This window comes from Simochromis diagramma, unplaced genomic scaffold, assembly GCF_900408965.1.
Source record: "Simochromis diagramma unplaced genomic scaffold, fSimDia1.1 OVJJ01000107.1, whole genome shotgun sequence".
In the NCBI taxonomy this organism is placed as follows: domain Eukaryota; kingdom Metazoa; phylum Chordata; class Actinopteri; order Cichliformes; family Cichlidae; genus Simochromis; species Simochromis diagramma.
Window position 1 is genome coordinate 6,280,821 of NW_024387209.1, and position 17,410 is coordinate 6,298,230.

General features: G+C 42.1%; 1 protein-coding gene across 4 annotated transcripts in view; it reads right to left on the bottom strand.

Moving 5' to 3' along the window:
* LOC120746073 (protein Shroom2-like) overlaps nucleotides 1–17,410 on the bottom strand; it is a 41,241-nt gene that overhangs the window by 5,350 nt on the left and 18,481 nt on the right. For 3 of the 4 annotated variants that reach the window (XM_040051304.1, XM_040051301.1, XM_040051303.1), the window contains 5 exons: nucleotides 10,319–10,435; nucleotides 7,950–10,245; nucleotides 7,588–7,643; nucleotides 4,101–4,724; nucleotides 717–1,208 (listed from right to left, as the gene is read on the bottom strand). In XM_040051304.1, coding sequence (XP_039907238.1) covers nucleotides 717–1,208; nucleotides 4,101–4,724; nucleotides 7,588–7,643; nucleotides 7,950–10,245; nucleotides 10,319–10,435 — 3,585 coding nt within the window. Of the gene's footprint in view, nucleotides 1–716; nucleotides 1,209–4,100; nucleotides 4,725–7,587; nucleotides 7,644–7,949; nucleotides 10,246–10,318; nucleotides 10,436–12,015; nucleotides 13,144–17,410 lie in introns of those variants that run through there. The other variant, XM_040051302.1, reaches the window with a different exon arrangement.

Genomic DNA, 17,410 nt, shown 5'->3' on the forward strand with positions numbered 1-17,410 from the left:
CAGCTGTTACAACTTATGTCTAAAAATCTATAGTTTCATGCATCAGTTAACTCCAGCTACATGACGCGCAGCTGGAAACACTCACGCAAGTCGAGCTGCCCGAGATTCACAGAATTTACAGAAAACGTTACATTTTTGTGATTTATATCGTTATCGGGACGATAGAATTCTTATATCAGGATATTAGATTTTGGTCATATCGCACAGCCCTATGCATGTATATATGCATGTGTCTGTATGTTTTAACATGTACACTTATCTACAATGTGCAGCTTTTATTTTAACTGTGAAGCTCTTTGTAACTCTGTTTTGAAGAGTGCTGTAATAATAAAGTTATAATTATTATGATTTCGAGGAAAGTGGATGAATCGAAATTGCAACACTTGTCCACCAGAGGGCAGGCTAGTCTGGCAAATGGAAAATCAGCCTTGCAGTGGCCGCTTCATTCTCCAGCAGTTCACTTTTATACCTGGACTCTACTAGGGTAGCTTTGCATGATTACAGTTAGAAATAATTGTAATTTATCTCAAAGTTGGACTCAGATTATCCTCTGTCTGAAACACACTGTTTAATCTCCTCAATAAGCTTGTTGAAACAGCTGTTATCTTGTGTGTAAAATCAGCCTTTCAAGATCCACTTACTATTACTCCAATCACAAAATGCACATTTTGAATAGAAAAGTTTTATTTTAAATGTTTCCTGCTGCAGTGTCCCACCTGTCTGTGCTCCTGGGGGACGATGTGAGCAGTCTGGATCCAGCTGAGGCCTTCCTGCGCTGCTGGGCCCCCTCCAGGATCTCCTCCTCTGGTGGGAAAAGCCCCTCCATCAGGTCCATGGTGGTCTTCCTGCCACTCTGGTCCAGTATGTCCACCAGAGACTTGTCTTTACCCATAATGTCCCTCACCAGCTCCTCTCTCTTGGCGTCCTCCTCTGAATGTTGGGGCCCAGGTGAACTGGGCTCGGGGGCTGACTCCTGTGCCGCCTGGCGGTTGTAGGTGCTGAACCGAGATGAGGACAAGCGCTCCACGGCGCCCAGGGAAGGGATGCGTGGTGGCAGCTCGGACAGGCTGCAGGACCCGCTGTTCTGAGGCAGGTAGGCTCGACCCTCGCGTCCTGTGCTGCTCTCAGCGTGAATGATCTTCACGGGGACTTTCCTCACCTGACCGCTAACGTCCATCACTGCGGGGCGCTTTGATTCGCTTTCTGACCTGAAAAAGAATCACAATAGGATCAACGCTGGAAAATGTACGTCTCCTCATCCTTTTTTAAATTTTTAGTTTGATAATGTTTTAAGCACTAAATCCCCCACATCATTCACCCACCAGTCCTAATATTAACATTAGAATACCTGTAATTATTAAAATTGACTGTCACGACCTTTATTTAGAGATTCTAGTGTGACACAGTGTGGTATGTAGTTTTCTTTATCATTCCTGTCACTTTTACTTCATCCCTTTTCTCCGTTCCTTTTCTTGAACCTGTGCTCAAGTGGCCAGTAACCAAATTTACATGCACAGATCAGGTCAGTCTGGAAGGGCCTTAAAACTGCATGTTTTCTAACAGCCAGCAGGTGGCGACTCCTCTGGTTGCAAAAAGTACTCTGGTTGTATCGCAGTCTGTGTGCCTCTGATGTCACCAAACACTTTACTGGAGACTTTTTGGGCTCAGTTCCTGGTTTCAGGTAATATAGACACAGAGTTTATTTTGTAAATCATTATTACTGTTGTGATAAAATAGAGCATGCTCAGTCGTTAGCTGGTGACAGTCAAACGGTCAAGCGCTGAGCTCAAGGCCTGTACAGACAAAAGGGTTTGGGTGGCTACTTCCATCTTTCACATACAGTCCTTGTATCTATTTCCCCTGTGTGCCCCCCCCCCACACACACACACTCCCAATTACCAGATGCTTTATTACACTTCTTTATGTTTAGCTTTCCAGGCATTTTACTACCAAATTCGAAATTGTTTACTGACTCTACCTTTTTGTTTGGTTTCCTCTCTGGCACCTTTAAATTAGTTTGACTTTAAATTAGTTTGACTTTTATTCTAAAAGACTAAAAAGAAATCTGATGTTACAAATGTTCCATGTGAGAAGACATGGCTCCAGGGTAGACTGAAACAATATTTCAGGCCAGAAATTTGATTCCATCCCAGGCCTCAGAGACTGATTTCCTGGTGGCCTGGTGGTGGTTTTGGTCTGCAGTGAATGCTCGACTATAGCAAACACGAGCGAGCTGACAGACCTCTGAGAAACCATACATCGAGTATGATTGTCAAACAGTGGTGAAGGAGACCAAACTAAATCTCCTGTGGAAAGAAACAGAGCGGCCATCTGCGAGCAGGACTGGGATGAGGAAGAAAAAGGTGGTGCCTGGTGTTTCTTCTTTTTCCACCTCCTTTGATCAGCTTAAATGTGTCTGATCTGCGAGATTACTTTTAAGTATTTCAAAATAAAGTTCACAGAGGCGGAGATACAAACTTAAAACACCAGGTGAGGGAAACAAACCAAAAGACAGAGCCCGTAAACAAAACAGAAAGTCATTCACGAGGTGGTCAACCATCAAGAAACTAACACAACAACAACACACACAGAAGTTCAAGTCTGAAGGTACAGCACTGTGCAAACCTCAATATTTGGTGTGACCACCTTTATTCTTCAGCACAGTCTGAACTCATTTCTTTAAGTTGCCTTCAGGAATAGTTCTCCAGGCTTCCTGAAGGTTCCAGGTCTTTGCTTGATTTTTTCCTGTTTCTTACAGACACAACTTTCAGATACTGTTCATCTGCTGTAGATAGTTTTTAGGCCTGACGCTTCTTAATTTTGTCCTCCATTTGTCCAGTTTCCTCATTTTGTTCAAGGACTCACTGCACATCATGCTGAGACATGCCAAGTTTTGTGCTAATATTTCTTTGGGAATCACATAAAATACTATTTTATATCTGTCAAACTGTGTTATGTTTGACATTTTTCATAAATCAAATAAAGAAATTATTTTTAGGTCAGCTTTAAATAGCTTGACCAATATAACTCTGAACATGAGTCACATGCTCACGCTCAGTACAAGACTGAGATTACCCATAATTCACCACTGAACGACACAGGATCTCTTTAATATTCTGGATATTTATAACTGAGCTATTTGTATATATATTAGAGCTATTTCTTATATTTTGTCAACTTTGTAATATATTTATTTATTTAATTTTGTTCAGTCTGTTAATGTTGTTCTCTTGGAGCGACTGTAGCCACATAATTTTCTTTAAGGATTAATAAAGTATTCTGATTCAGATTGATCGCCTGCAAAGCTAAAAACAAATTACAAAGACAATCTGGAAATATCTATTCAGACGAAGACCAGCTGTAAAAGCAAAATTGCAAAAGGTTTGATCAAACCTCTGCTGAATAATACGCATAATAATTGTTTTTTCCCACTATTTTCAGGTTCCTGTTTTAAAAGTGCATCCTCAGTCCTACAATTATTATGGGACATGTAGTTCAATAATTACAGCTCTCAGAGCAGTTTCTGGTATTAATCCTAAGACTGGTCTTTAACAGCATCATTTAAAGAGAACAAATGATGTGGGGGATACAGCCCTTAAACCATTATGAGGGTAATAAACAAAGGTGCAGGTAACTACAACATCATGACACAATTTGCAACAACATGATGACATTTGTCATTACAAGGTAAATCTTCTAGATAAGATGGATGACAACAAATAAAATTAAACTTCAACTGATTAAAAGAAGCTGAAACATGAGGGAGAGATTTATATAAAGCGAGTTTCTAACTGGAGGAAGAATCGCTCAGCTGAACTTGAGTGGAAATCAAAGGTCAGAGCTTTCATGTGGCATTGAGAAAATTACAGCCTCCGGTCTGATTCTGTGAGCACTTTTTTGCATCCACAGCTGCTGGCAGAGCGGCTACGTCACCGCTTCGGTCGTTATTTATCTTTTGTTTGTGCGCTGTTGTCGTGTTTTCAATCTCACGTTCCCTCCTGGACTTGTTTACCTAAAGCTGCTCCTCAAAGCCTCTTCCTCTGGGAACAGGGAAGGAGGAACTTTACGTAACAAGGAGGCAGAGAGGTTAAGCTGCTTACCTGAGCAGTGAGTCATTCTGCACAGACGTGGTGGGCGGTCTGTCGGTCAGCCTCGGTGGTGCAAAATGTGGCGAGGGGGACCGTGCTCCATCGGGCCCGGGAAGAGGCAGAGGGGCTGTGCAGGAGGTGGAGGAGGAGGAGAGAGGGGATGAGGAAGGAGAAGGTGACTGTTCCTTCACCTCATGTCCTTCAGCTGCTTTGCTCTCGTCTGCACAGGACATCTCTCTGAGGCGAGGGGAGCTGGCCGAGGCGGGGCCAGCAGAAGAGACCTGATCAGCAGCGGCAGTGGAGGTGGCAGCATGGTGCTGGGTGTCAGAGGCAGCGCTGGACAGAGGCTGGACTCCAGCCGGGTCTGCCTGGGCGCCAGCGAGGAATTCCTGGGAGGAGGATGTGGTTTCTAGGCCTAAATGGGGCCTGGGTGGCGGCAGGAGGCTCTGGGTTTGTGGCGGCTGGGCTGGGTGCTTGGAACCAGGGCTGGGGCTGAGGCTGCGAGGGCCGGAGGACAGTGTGGTGTGGGCGGGAACGGCAGCGGGATTTGTCCTTTGGTCAGGGAGCCCTGGGGAGGGGCCCTCAACCAGCTGTGGGCTGTTGTCAGGCTCATAACTCCGACTCTCCGACTTCACTCTAGAGGTCAAAATAAAGACAAACCTCATCATAAGCACCTGAGGAATATCAAACATCACGTGGCTTAAAAATTCATCAATTCATTTCATCTCCAACACGATGATTCAGACATTTTCAGTTCACATCTCTCAGGAATGTTAAAATATGTGCCGCCTCCTTTTGGTCAGTTCTGGGAAGAAACTGATACTAATACAGTTTATTCTCCTATTTTTAGTTGGATAGATAGATAAATGCCTAAAACAGCTCATTTTCTAAATTAATAATCATGAAGGTCTCCCCCCTGTCTTGTTATGAGCAGACACCTCTCCCACATGGTGATATGAGCCTTGAAAGTTTAACCAAAACACACCTTCTGAAGTTTTCTCCACTGAATTATGAGAAAACAAGTAAAAAAGGGGAACAAACGCTTCACAGACATTAAACGGCTGCAGTTGTGCTGATGAAACTATATATGGAGCTATGGAAAAAACAGATTTTATCTTTAGATTGTGACACTTGGAGTGGGTGTAAAATTGCCTTCATAATTTCATATGGATTTCTCCTGTACTTATGAAATTATGCAGGAAAACATCATGTCGATTTTGTATGTAAAGGGCTGATCACTGGGAAAGTATTCACAATATTTCTTAATTAAATATTCTAAAGTTCTCAGCTGGTTAAACAATTCATCAGATCTTATATGGAGCAACTTGTGCAAAATTCATCCCTCTTGGGTGAGGTGTTTCTGGCATATCTGACTGGGACGAGACCCTGGGGCAGGTTTACATCAGGTTACATGGATACAAAGTTCAGAAGAACCTGTTCACCTGGTGCATTTGAGTAATATTACTGATGACTTTGAGGTTCACAGGTGTGGTTTGAGTGAGTCTATTAGAGTTCACGACACCCGAACCACGAGTGTGAAAACCAAACACAGAGCTTGGATTACAAGGGAGCTAGTCCACAGTTAGGGGCAGGGAATAATTACAATAACCACTGAAATGTTTCCAGGGCTCCAGCACCAAATCTTAAAGCTTTTATACGACTCGGACCCTCCAAAACCTGTTCTTCCCGTCTTTCACGTATCAAAAACCAGCATCCTGCAGCTCATCACTGAGCTTAAAAAGAGCTCTGATGCATATGCTGTTAGATTGCATTGCATGCTTTTTATATTTGCAGATATATTTTCAGGGATTGACAGTTTTAAGGAACATTATTCACATAACAGGCTAAAATATCTAAACATGTTTGGAAGAATATGGTATTATTAGATATCTAACGCGTTAATTTTAAAAATGTAGGATGTTTTGTTGCTTTTTCCATTTAATATATACAGTTAGATGGGATAAATAAAAGAGTAAATGTGGAAAAATCCAATACAACAAAAGAAAAAAGTGCATATTGTAACACTAGAAAGAAAGAATTTGAGCATCACTTTGGCTTACACCTCTGAGTGAAAATTATGCTGAAAGATGAGTTTGAATTTCCCTTTTTTCTTAAAGGTGTTTATATCCCACCTTGCATACCAGGCAGCACATCAACAAAAGGAGTGAATGCTGAGGATTACTGATCATGTATGCAGCAGATAAGTGTTCTTTGTCAGCAGCAGCTTACGGATAAACTGATACCCTCTCCACCCACTGTAAATCCACAGTAGCTTCAGACACGTTTTGTAAATAAGGGTGTAGTTGACGACTGGAGTCTGAGGAGAATCTATTCACCCAAACCTGAGCTTCAATAGCAAAAGATAAAGTTAGAAAAAAAGGTTCTAGTTTGACTGAAAGTGATCACTTCAGCTCAGGAAGCCTGAGAGGAGAAACTGAGAGCAGTTCTTTCTGCACTGAAATGTCACAGACTGGATAAATTCCACATTTATATGAAACTAAACAGATATTTCTTCCTGTCAAATGTCCCACTGCAAAGTGATGAGTATTCCTCTAAACACATTATAGGAGTTGGTGAACATAGAAGAAATGTTTAGAAAAGTCTGCAGCCACCCCTTATTCATTTGCATTTTGATTTAAATAAGCCAGGCTTTTTGTAATTTTTAAAAGTGATCTTCTTGTGGTCTGAAGGTCAGTCAAAGTTTTTCTTTGGACATTGGCTTTCAAGAAGCCATTCTCAAAGAAACGAAACAGGGAGAAAAAGCTGAGGTATGTACAATTGCTCAAGAACTGCACTGAAAATCAGTCGGAACAGGTCTAATGGAGTGATGAATCCAAATTGGACATGTTTTGGTCCAAATGTCGTCAGTGTGACACAACAGTGTCTACTCACTATTGGTGGAGAACTTGGCAAAATTGATGAATTATGAACACAGAAAAGTACCATCAGATTTTGATCCACCATGCAATACCATCTGGAAAACATCTGATTAACAACAGCTTTATTTTCAAGCATGTGAATAATCCCAAACACACTGCTAATGCAGTAAAAGCATACGTGGATAGAAAAACACACAGTGGAACACCATCAGTCATGGATCGGCCTCCCCAGAGCCCGGACCTCAACATTATTGAAGCAGTGTGGGATCATGTTGACAGAGAACAGAACAAAAGGCAGAAACATCCAAAGAAGAGCTTTGAATGTCCTTCAAGAAGCCTGGAGAACTATTCCTGAAGACTACTTAAAGAAATGAAAAGAATATTTTGTTTTGGCTTAATATACTGCAGTTCACACATGCTTCACTAAATTGCTGCACATAGCTTCCATTTTTCTAGCAAAATATAAAGAAATGAGAGGTGTCTCAAGACCTGCACAGTACTCTAACTGTAGACGCAGTGAATGATTCGTGAATCAAAACCCAGTGCTGTTTTTTTGTATATTAGTGGTACATTAGTATATTAATCTGTAAATTAGTAGTCCAATCAAAAATTAATCTTACCTGGTAGCTAAACTGCCCTTTTGGGCCTGAGTGTCTCTCCAAGAAGAAGGAATTTTCTGCAATAAGAAGGTGAAGTTTAGTGTGCCATTCATTGAAAACATCAGCATCAGTTTGCTCATTTAAATACTTAGTACACTTTAGGGTATTTGTTGTGCATATTTTTACTTCTCAAGAGTAGTGTCATAAAGGCTTCTTATAACTGTGACTCCATTTTTCCCTTATCTTAAATAGGACTTTTTAGTTGCCCAAACCTAACCAACAACCAAATATGCTTTACAACTTAAGGTTATCTTCCAACCTACTTTTGTACTTTTTTGTTGTTTGGTGGTCTAGAATATAAAAACCATCCTAATCTTGTTCACCTGTGTATAGAAGTCTGCAGAAGGCGAAGATCTGGATCTCTCATGGATGCAGATGGCCTTCTCTTCTGCACCTGCATCTAAGATATTCTCCGCTGAGTGATACCGCCCTTGCGTCTTGCCTTCCGATGACTTCTTCTGCTTGTTCCATGTGGCCTGATACTCAGCAAATGTTCCGAGCCTCTGCTGCTCTAGTAAGACTTCGTTATGTTCAGGGTTGAGGTGGTTGGGGTCTGTGGATGGAGGAGGCTCAACAGACCCTATAGAAGGTGCTCTCTCTTTGGGTTTGCCCGACTCACCCAGGTCTGTGTTCGAGTTTGCACTCTGACTTGACTTCAGTACAGGCCTGGAAAAGGCTGGTTTCGCCTCAAAGAACTTCCTCCGCTCCCCAAATGAGCCTGCTTGGGATTCTCCTTCCACTCCCACTTTGTCTATTTTGTCAGGCTCTGAAAACGAGTGCGTCCTCTTTGCCAGTTGACATCGCTTACGTCCTCTAGTGCGCCCATTTGAGGTTTTAAGCACAGAGGCCTCTGGTCCCTGGGGTTCTAGGTCTCGTCTCTGGAAGGAAGTGGCCTGGAGGACCCTGGCCTGCGCCTCTTTCAGGTGGTCCTTGTAAGTATTTGAATAGGAAGCAGCAGAAGATGCAGAAGCTTCCATAGATCTCCATTCCTCTGCATCCTCATCCTCTGCATCACAAGTCAGAGTTGCAGCACTGCGGCTCTTTTGCAGCTGGGCTCGCTTCTGCTGGATCTCTTTCCGAAGGGTGGTGGCATAACGGTCACTGCGGCGATTTGCTTTTCCACTGCTAGCAGCCATGGTGTCACTGGTGTCCTGGGTGGACAAGGCAGTTGTGGTTGTTGCTGCCAGAGTCTTGTTTTCCAGAGTCAGGGAGTGGAGGAGTGGAGTTTTCAGGGCGGTTATTCGTTGGTCTTCTTGAGGGACCCATGGGTCTTGATGTCTTGGAAGATTAGCCTTGTGATCTTTGACTTGATGTACTGGAAACTGTATTTTCATGTCATTAGTGTGACCTTCACCTCTCTTTGCAGTATCCTCTGGACTACGTCTTTGAACAGAAATTTCAGAGGTCTGGTGGTTGTAGTGAAGTCCATTCCCAAAGTGGGAATGGGTATGGCATTCCTTATTTTCAATATAAGGTATTTGGGACTGAGGCAGTGAGTACTTTGCCTTAGTGTTAGTCTTCAGAGAACTTGGGTACCCTGTTTCATTGCTGTTCACCCAGTGGTGTTTCTCTGTTTCTGTCATCCGGCTTTCAGTTTTGCCCTGCCTAGCCTTGTACTGCGCAGTCTTACTTGCAAGACCGTAGTATCTCTTATGCCCTCCACTCTCCAGGTTTGGGTTTGTAGCAGTGCTTACCATGGATGCTGCAGAGTGCGGCATCTGCCTGCGGCTGAAAGCATTTGTGGGCAGATCCTGGAGGCTGCGGTAGTAGCTTCCTACACTTTGAGTCTTGGTGGGAGGAGCCTTTCCAGTCTGCAGGAAGTAGAAGGGACTTTCATCACTGAACTGCCTCTGGTGGGCAGGTGGTTGGGTGTAATGAAACTGTCTGACATCACTGCTGGACAAAGAGAAGTGTTTGTTGGGGTTGAGCTGGTTGTGGTTGTAATCAGCCGGCATGTTTGGATGGAGGAAGTCTTTGGCAGGTATTGGGTTGAAGCTACGTCTGGTTTCTGAGGATTTCTCCTGATGGGATCTGATGCCATTGTGGTGGTTACTTTCTGGCAGTTTTTCAAATGATGTGCCGTGGCTTTTTGCTGGACCTTCAGAGTATGGAAACACCTTTGTAGCTGCAAAACTGTCACTACGCAGGGGAGGAGGTGGCGGAGGAGGAGACTGAGACTTTTTCCTGTCTGGTACCTGCCACACTGGGCCTACGTTGGGTCTCCCTGCAATGGAAACACGAGATGCTGGCTGCTCCTTCCAGCCTCCGTTCCCCAGTGTTGGCTGCAGATATCTGGGCCGCTCATTCTGCTGAGGTCCTTCATTGTGAACACCCTTGAAGAAAATGCTTTCAGTGCTTGTTCCCTTTCTACCAGATACATTAAGGTCATGAACAGGGGGGCTGGAGCCACTTGAGAAACAGCTAAACCCAGAGTCCCTCTTGCCCGGTCCCAGTCCACAGATTGGCTCAGCACTGCTGGTGTATTTATTTGGGGAAAGACGACCTGCTGGGTAGGGATGTGAGGGACGCTCAAGTTTCTCCATGTTTTTCACTGAGCTGATCTGACTGGTTTGCTGATGCTGAATGTTCTGATCTCCTTGAGTGGACGACTCTTTGGGCCTGGAGGGGATGATAAGAAAAAAATATTGTGATCTGTGTACTAAAGACAAGATAAACCACCAAAAAAGCTCACCTTGCTTCATGCTTTGGCTGCCAGACTGGGGCTTGGGTAGCCTCTCTCTCAGGAGGCTCCTCCTCTGTCAGCTTCGAGGCATACCAGGAATGAGGACGTGAGCCTGGGTCATTCTTCCTGCAAAGCAGAAGCACAGCAAACAATTTCTCAATACTCTTTCTCAAATTCTTTCATAGAAGACAAGAGTTCACAGAGTTCTACAGGTTAACATTTCTTCATGGGCTTTGCAGGCCACCATCATCCAAATCCTTCCCCCTGATACCACTGTGTATTCAATCGTTTCAGGACAATAGAGTATTTTAAACAGTGTAAATAGTCTTATTACTCCAATCCACAGAAATGCAAGGAAAAACAAACAAAACAACCCATGATCATTAGATAAAATTTATGGCACCATTACACAAATATTTACAAAGAACTGGTAAGAATTATATAGCTACACTGTCCAAAAACACTAAAATTAATAACTGTAGTTGTAGCAGACTTGTGACCTGGCAGCGTTTGCTCTGGACCCACGTTTTAATCATTTTTTGAATGAGTTCCTCTTTCAGTGACACTTTTTGACAGCTAAAATCGTCAGCAGAATCTAATCTCACAGCACCATATATGATTTAGCGGTCGGATGCCTGATAGCGAGTAGTGGGATGTTATTCAATGATGGCTGGCAACCAGTTTTGTTGGTTGTAGTTGCACTCTCTGGAAGCACTAGCATTTTACATCTTAACAGGCGATAGCAAAACCAGGGGAAAATATATATTTCTAGAGAAAATATACTTACATATTGTTTAATATTTGCTATAACTTAACACTGAAGTGACCAAGCTATTGTGTTGACTATAATGACTGAGTGGGGTCTTAATATTTTAATAGCTCTGTTGTCTTTCTCATATCTCTATGAGAGATATTCAAAAATGTAATGTTATTAACTATACTTTTAAATGAAAACTGGCAGCTTGCACATCTGGAAAGCCACCAGCAGTGCTGAAAGGTATCTACAAGTTTTAGAGCAACATATGCCTGACGTCTTTTTCAGGGAAGGCCTTGCATATCAAGGACAAAAGTCCAGAAGTAGGTCTCCTCAATTCCCAGATGTTTGTAGACTTGTTAAAAAAAGAGAGGATGCTACACAGTGGTAAACATGACCCCGTCCTATGTTTTTTGAAACGTGTCGCTGCCATCAGATTCAGTACGAGCTAATATTTTTCCTAAAATACATTTTCTACAATAAAATAAAAAAAACCTGCTATGTTTCATTTCTATTGTCCATACTAATTAATAGGAAAAGCTATGAAAAGTAGAAGCAGATTGACAAACACATGATAGGAAACATTTTCATAATTAACAATATCACAACAACACCTAGAATGACAGGGCACTCAGTGACTTGAAGTTTAATGAATATTTGAATAATTAAAAATCATGATCATTCCTAATATTCAGATATGCTGTTTGTTTAAACTGCAAAAAGCAACTTTTGCAGATGAAGAAATGTATTATTTTTAGTAACACATTTGTGATCTCGAATAACAACTAATTATTTGTTTTGGGGGGGGGGGGGGGGGGGGGGGGTGCTCACTGTGTGCCTCAGGCCTGCAAACCCTATTTTAAACATCATCAGTACCTTGATAGGTAAGACTCCACAAAGGTAAATCGACAGCTTCACAGTTTAATTTTGCTCACATCAAACATGCACGTACCCCTTGAAGCGGTTCTTCCTGGAGAGCATGTTGAAAAAGGATCATAGACATTAATTTTTCCACAACATATCAAACCACAAGAAAACCATGCAAGCAAGTCATGTTAATGCGCTGTACGTGTAAAATCTGGTAATTCCCACATCACAGAACTGATGACAGACACAAATGTGCAAGTAAACTAAAGATACTTGGACAGCTAGCACCATACACATTAAACTACTACAAAAGAACACAAAGCACAAAGCTCAATGATCTGACGCCATGTAGGTCCACCAAAAAACTACCAGCAAACACAGCCAGACACAAGCTAACTGGGTGGTACCTCATAGAGCTTCGCAAAATCTTGGTGAGAAAGCTCCTCGCCACATGCACCTCAGTTTCTGACGGCATTGTACTTGGTGACACAACATCTACCATTTTAACCCTGATGGGCAGTGGGCGAAGAAGAGAAGCAGGAAGAAGAAAAGGTGGAGGAAAAGTTAAGCGTTAGAATAAAAGATGTCAATCAAATGTAGTTTTTTACTTATTAATTTCCAGATGCTCTGGTTTTTCCCCACAGGGACACGTACACCTCCTTTCCTTTTTCAGTCTACACGTGACCTTAATTTACAAAATAAGCCTCACTTTTCCCCCCAGAATGATCTGAAATTAGCAGTTGAGCTCATGAAGTCATCTGGAAAGTGTTTACTGAGGTGACAGAGTGAGGCTGCTGAGGACGGTTTTCCCATAAACCTCTAAATGGTTCTGGATAGTTATGCTTAAATCTATTTCCTGTTTTATTTGGTAATCACTGGTTCTCATGGATTCCTTTTATTTCTTCACTGTGACTACCCTGCTCTCATCAGTTTCTAGCCGGCTAATAACTAACCTCAGCATATAAGGATAATATTAGTTATACAGCAGCTTTTAGCCATAATGTCAGTGACTCTGATCCGGCACACGATTCTTCATAATTCACAGGGTATTGCCCGTAAAATAATACAATGAGCTCACAGTGTGCAACTTCCACCAACATCTGAACAATACTCTAGGACAGCGGTCCCCAACCCCCGGCCACAGACCAGTACCGGTCGGTGAGTCGTTTGGTACCGGGCTGCGAGAGTTGAGGCTCGGGTGTGAAATTTATGTTTTTCAGGGATTTTATCGTTAACTCGGTTTCCCTGGGTGTTTTCCCGTGTTGTAGTTGTGTGTCTTATTTTGAAAGAAATATTTACGCGTTACCATAGCGACCAGAGAGAGCATTAAGGGGCAGAGAGGAGGATGTTACTCTCAATGTTGTTGGCAGATTTCAGGAGGACGCTGCTAATAAAGTTACACAATTACACAGTGAATTCATGTTTATTATTATTATATTTACAAAATACCACAGTTTTTGTCTTGGTCGTATCATTTTATTTTGTTGTGTTTATCCACGACACCTTAAAGGCCGGTCCGTGAAAATATTGTCTGACATTAAACCAGTCCGTGGCGCAGTAGAGGTTGGGGACCGCTGCTCTAGGACACAGGTGTCAAATATGATGCCTGGAGGCCAGAATCGGCCTGGCAGAGACTCCAATCTTCTACAACTTTGGAAAATGTGAAGGACAGCATAAACGGTATTTTCATAACTTTTACAGAGTCAAACCTGACTCGCAGTCATTCATGCTACACCTGGTGAAAAAAGTTTTTTCTGCTATCTGCTTTAGATATTTGTTTTGTTTTTTTAAATTGGTTCATACCAATTTACACAAAATACACAAAAGGATTAAGAAAATTTGGGGATTTTTGGGCACTTTTATATTTTACTTGTCTAGCTCGCAGTTGGCCCCTGCTGGTCCTTAAAAATAATGCAAGTTTAAAGCTACAGTTGTCGTTTAATTGCAGTCTTTGTGAGAAACAAGTTGGACCGTGATGTGTGACATTTAACTGAGCCGTCTTGTCATTGTTTTCAAGTGTAAGCTGTTAACTTGTGAGGAACATTTAATCCAGAATGATGTCTAAAGGTCAAGCGAGCAGGTTTACTGGCTCCTGGACTTGATCCGTCTCTTACTGTGAAGGACTTTCAAATTAAAAGACGGATCTGTCAGAGACATATGGTCCCGATGGAGCTTAGCAGCTTAGAAAAATTAGATCTGAGTTGGACACCCCCAAACCTCTCTTTGATACCACTCCTTGATATCAACCTAGCTTTCTTTTTCATCTTAGCTGGTGCTTTAAAACACACACTGCTGTTTATTTGTCCAGGAACGAAATATCTGGACCAGATGAGACTTTTACCTGCCCTGAGCCAAACATTAATCCTGCCAGGCCGCGATGGCGACGCCACATTCTTTCAGCAAAGGAATGCAGGGAGGTATTTTCCCTCGCTTCAAGCGGGACAGCGATACTGGCCGCCTTCCATGATTCGCTGTGATGGAACAAATTTTCAAGCATTATCTAAATATTTATACTTATTATTTTCTCTGAAGTTTAGTAAGTCAAACTTTTTCAGATAATAATGAGATTTTTTTTTCATGTATGTATTTATAAGCATCCAAAGGTTTGATTGATTCAATAAATGTTTTGGTTTTTGGTCTTTGGTGCCCTTTGCTGTTGTTTTGTGATCTGGAGGTTCAAAAATCTTTCCTACTACAAATCTGGTAAACTTTATTTATTGTACAGTTTGGTAAAAATGGAGCATTTGGAGTTTATAAGCAGCTTTCTTAATTTGGGATCTGAGGAGTGCACTATGAAGCCAAATTAATGGGATAGCGAGGTATTTTGTTGCCTGGCTATATTAACATTATAACTTGTTTTAAGTCTTGCTCTCTGTCTTAACTTCACTGGTATCTAATCAACATTCGACACTTTCCCTGTTTGCTTCACATCATTTCCTGAAGATCAGCATCAAACATTTTGGGTCTGGCAACACTAAGTGCGATATTCTCTGCACAAGGTTTCATACTTTCAACCTGAGCTGAGCCTGTAGTGCAGTAAAGTAGAGCCATGGAGCACCGTGATGGGAATGCAGAAAGTCTGCTTTTACACTGTAACAGAACATACATTAGAAAACAGAGGATCAAAACAAATACAGCTGAGATATGAGTGACTAGTGTTGGGCCTGGGTGAATTTATTTTAACATTAGCCTCCCATATTTCTTTACGTTTTTCCATATCTGCACAATCATTTGCTGTTTCTACAGAGTCGATATCTGTATTTAATCACCAACACTGCCTCCCCTCCATGCGACACAAAAAGTGAGAGCTCCAAACAAGCTGCTGCACAAAGAAAATGCAAATGTCCCCTCTTTCTAAAGCGCTGAGGGTCTATTGTCAGGGGGGCGCAGCTGTGCTGTCACAGATATTGCTTCCAGGAAATACGAGCCGCACCGCGTTCATTCAGGAAGAACTGAACCTGAAACTGAAACGTGGCTGACCCACATGGCTGTGAGAGCGATACAGTCAGCTTCCAGTTGGGCCTATTGCTGAAGCAGAACAGAAGCAGCAGGCTCCCAGTCACTTGCAGTGGATGGCTGATATTAAGCATTTTTGTAAAAGGGTGTAGCTCAGGAGGAACAGCAGGTGTTCTACTGCTCGGGAGGTTGGTGGGACAATCCCTGGCTGCTCCAGTCTGCATGCTAAAGTGTTCTTGGGCAAGATACTGGACTTGAAGTTGCTTCCCATGCATTCATGTTCATCAGAGGGCAAATGCTAAAAAAAAAATGCTTGCCTTAAATAAGTCATGATGTGTAAAGTAAAGCTGTAAAGCTCCAAGAGGACAATTAGAATGGAAAAGTAGATACAGTAAGAACCAGCCCGATTACCAAACGATTAATAATAAAATGATTTGGCTCTCCAACCCAGCTACAGTCCAGATGTACCCTGGGATGCAAGCAAGCATTATCGCTTGAACCACGTGAAAAGTAACAAATGATCTTTAGAAGCTACTCGTCTTGATTTCTTAGTGAATATTTGACTACTGTAAATAAAATCTGGATCTGAAAAAAACAGCGAGAGCCTTGTTGGACTGTGTGAAACAGATGGAGGTTACAGTCAAAGGAAGAACTGATAATATTCCCACCTGATTGATTACTGAGTTAAAGCCAATCCGTGCCAATCATGGAGCAGAATCTTCTAATGTAAATCTTTGGTAAAAAAATAAATAAATAAGAAAATGCAGAGTTTGCGTAGATTAACGTTTGAGTATTGAGGCTACACTATCTGCAAAAGTTAGCAGAAACAGAACAGCTGATGCTTTAAGATAAGATTTTTACAGGGTGCAATAAAGGTGCTACAACAGTTACACAAACAAAGAGTTCAGTCCCTTAGTAACCAGCTGTGACGCTCTGATACTGTCACTTCTATTGCAAATAATAGTCCCGACGATAACCACGAGTCCACATTATGACCACATGTTAATCATTAGAGACCGTGCCGTGCATATGTCTCGAACCAGCCTTCATTTCTTTATATTTGCTAGGAAAAGCAAGATCTATGAATGCTAGTGTTCCACTGTGTGTTTTTCTATCCGAGCACTGACGCGTGTCTGTGATCATTGTCGTGTTGATTCATAGGTCAGAGTTAAGTGGCTTTACAAACAAAAAATATTCCTATGAAAATGGTCAGGTGTGAGGACTGGACTGAAAATGAGTGAAAAAGCAGCCAATGTCCCAAGAAACACTCCTCAAGGAAACTTAAAAAAAAAAGAAGAAAGTCTGGCTCCTTGGAAGCAAAATATAAAGAAAAGATGAGTGGCTCAAGACTTTTGCACAGCACTGTGTAATAGATCGTTAGGAATGAAGTGGGATAGTTCTGAATGAAAGCTTTCCTGTAATAACATGTTAATTAATTAAAAATGACTGAAACAGATTCAGCAATTTATTTCTGATCTCTTCAATTATTAATAACGTGTATCTGCTGTTAACTCTGAACTTTACCATTACCTTTATCCTAGTATGGAGCACGCGTCAGCTGATCTCAGTGCCAGTACTTGTCATCTTCTTTATATTCAATTGGTATATCTCATAGTTTTAAGTTGCTTCAGTGTGAAAACCATTTCTGCTGCCTCTGCGAGCTGCTTTGCAACCCACTATGGCCATAATTTATACCCTTTCTCTGATTGCTCAAAATTGTCCCCACCACTAATTCAGTGCTAATTCTACTACTCTGCTTACACTTGTAACCCGTATTTGAATCCTCTCTCCAGCACCTTTCAGAGCCGAGCGGCATTTCATCGAGTTTCAGTAATAATCTCTGCATCATCACATGATGTTCAGAGGAAGCAGAGGGTTGATTGCTTAGTTGGAGCCAGGGGAGGACACCGTGTGACGACATCAGGAAGCAAGCGCAGGTATCTCTGTCACTGTTTCCAAAAGTCTGTGTACCCTGGAGGGATTTTATTTGCGTTTTTGTTTTTGCAGGCGGTCAGCTTTCAATG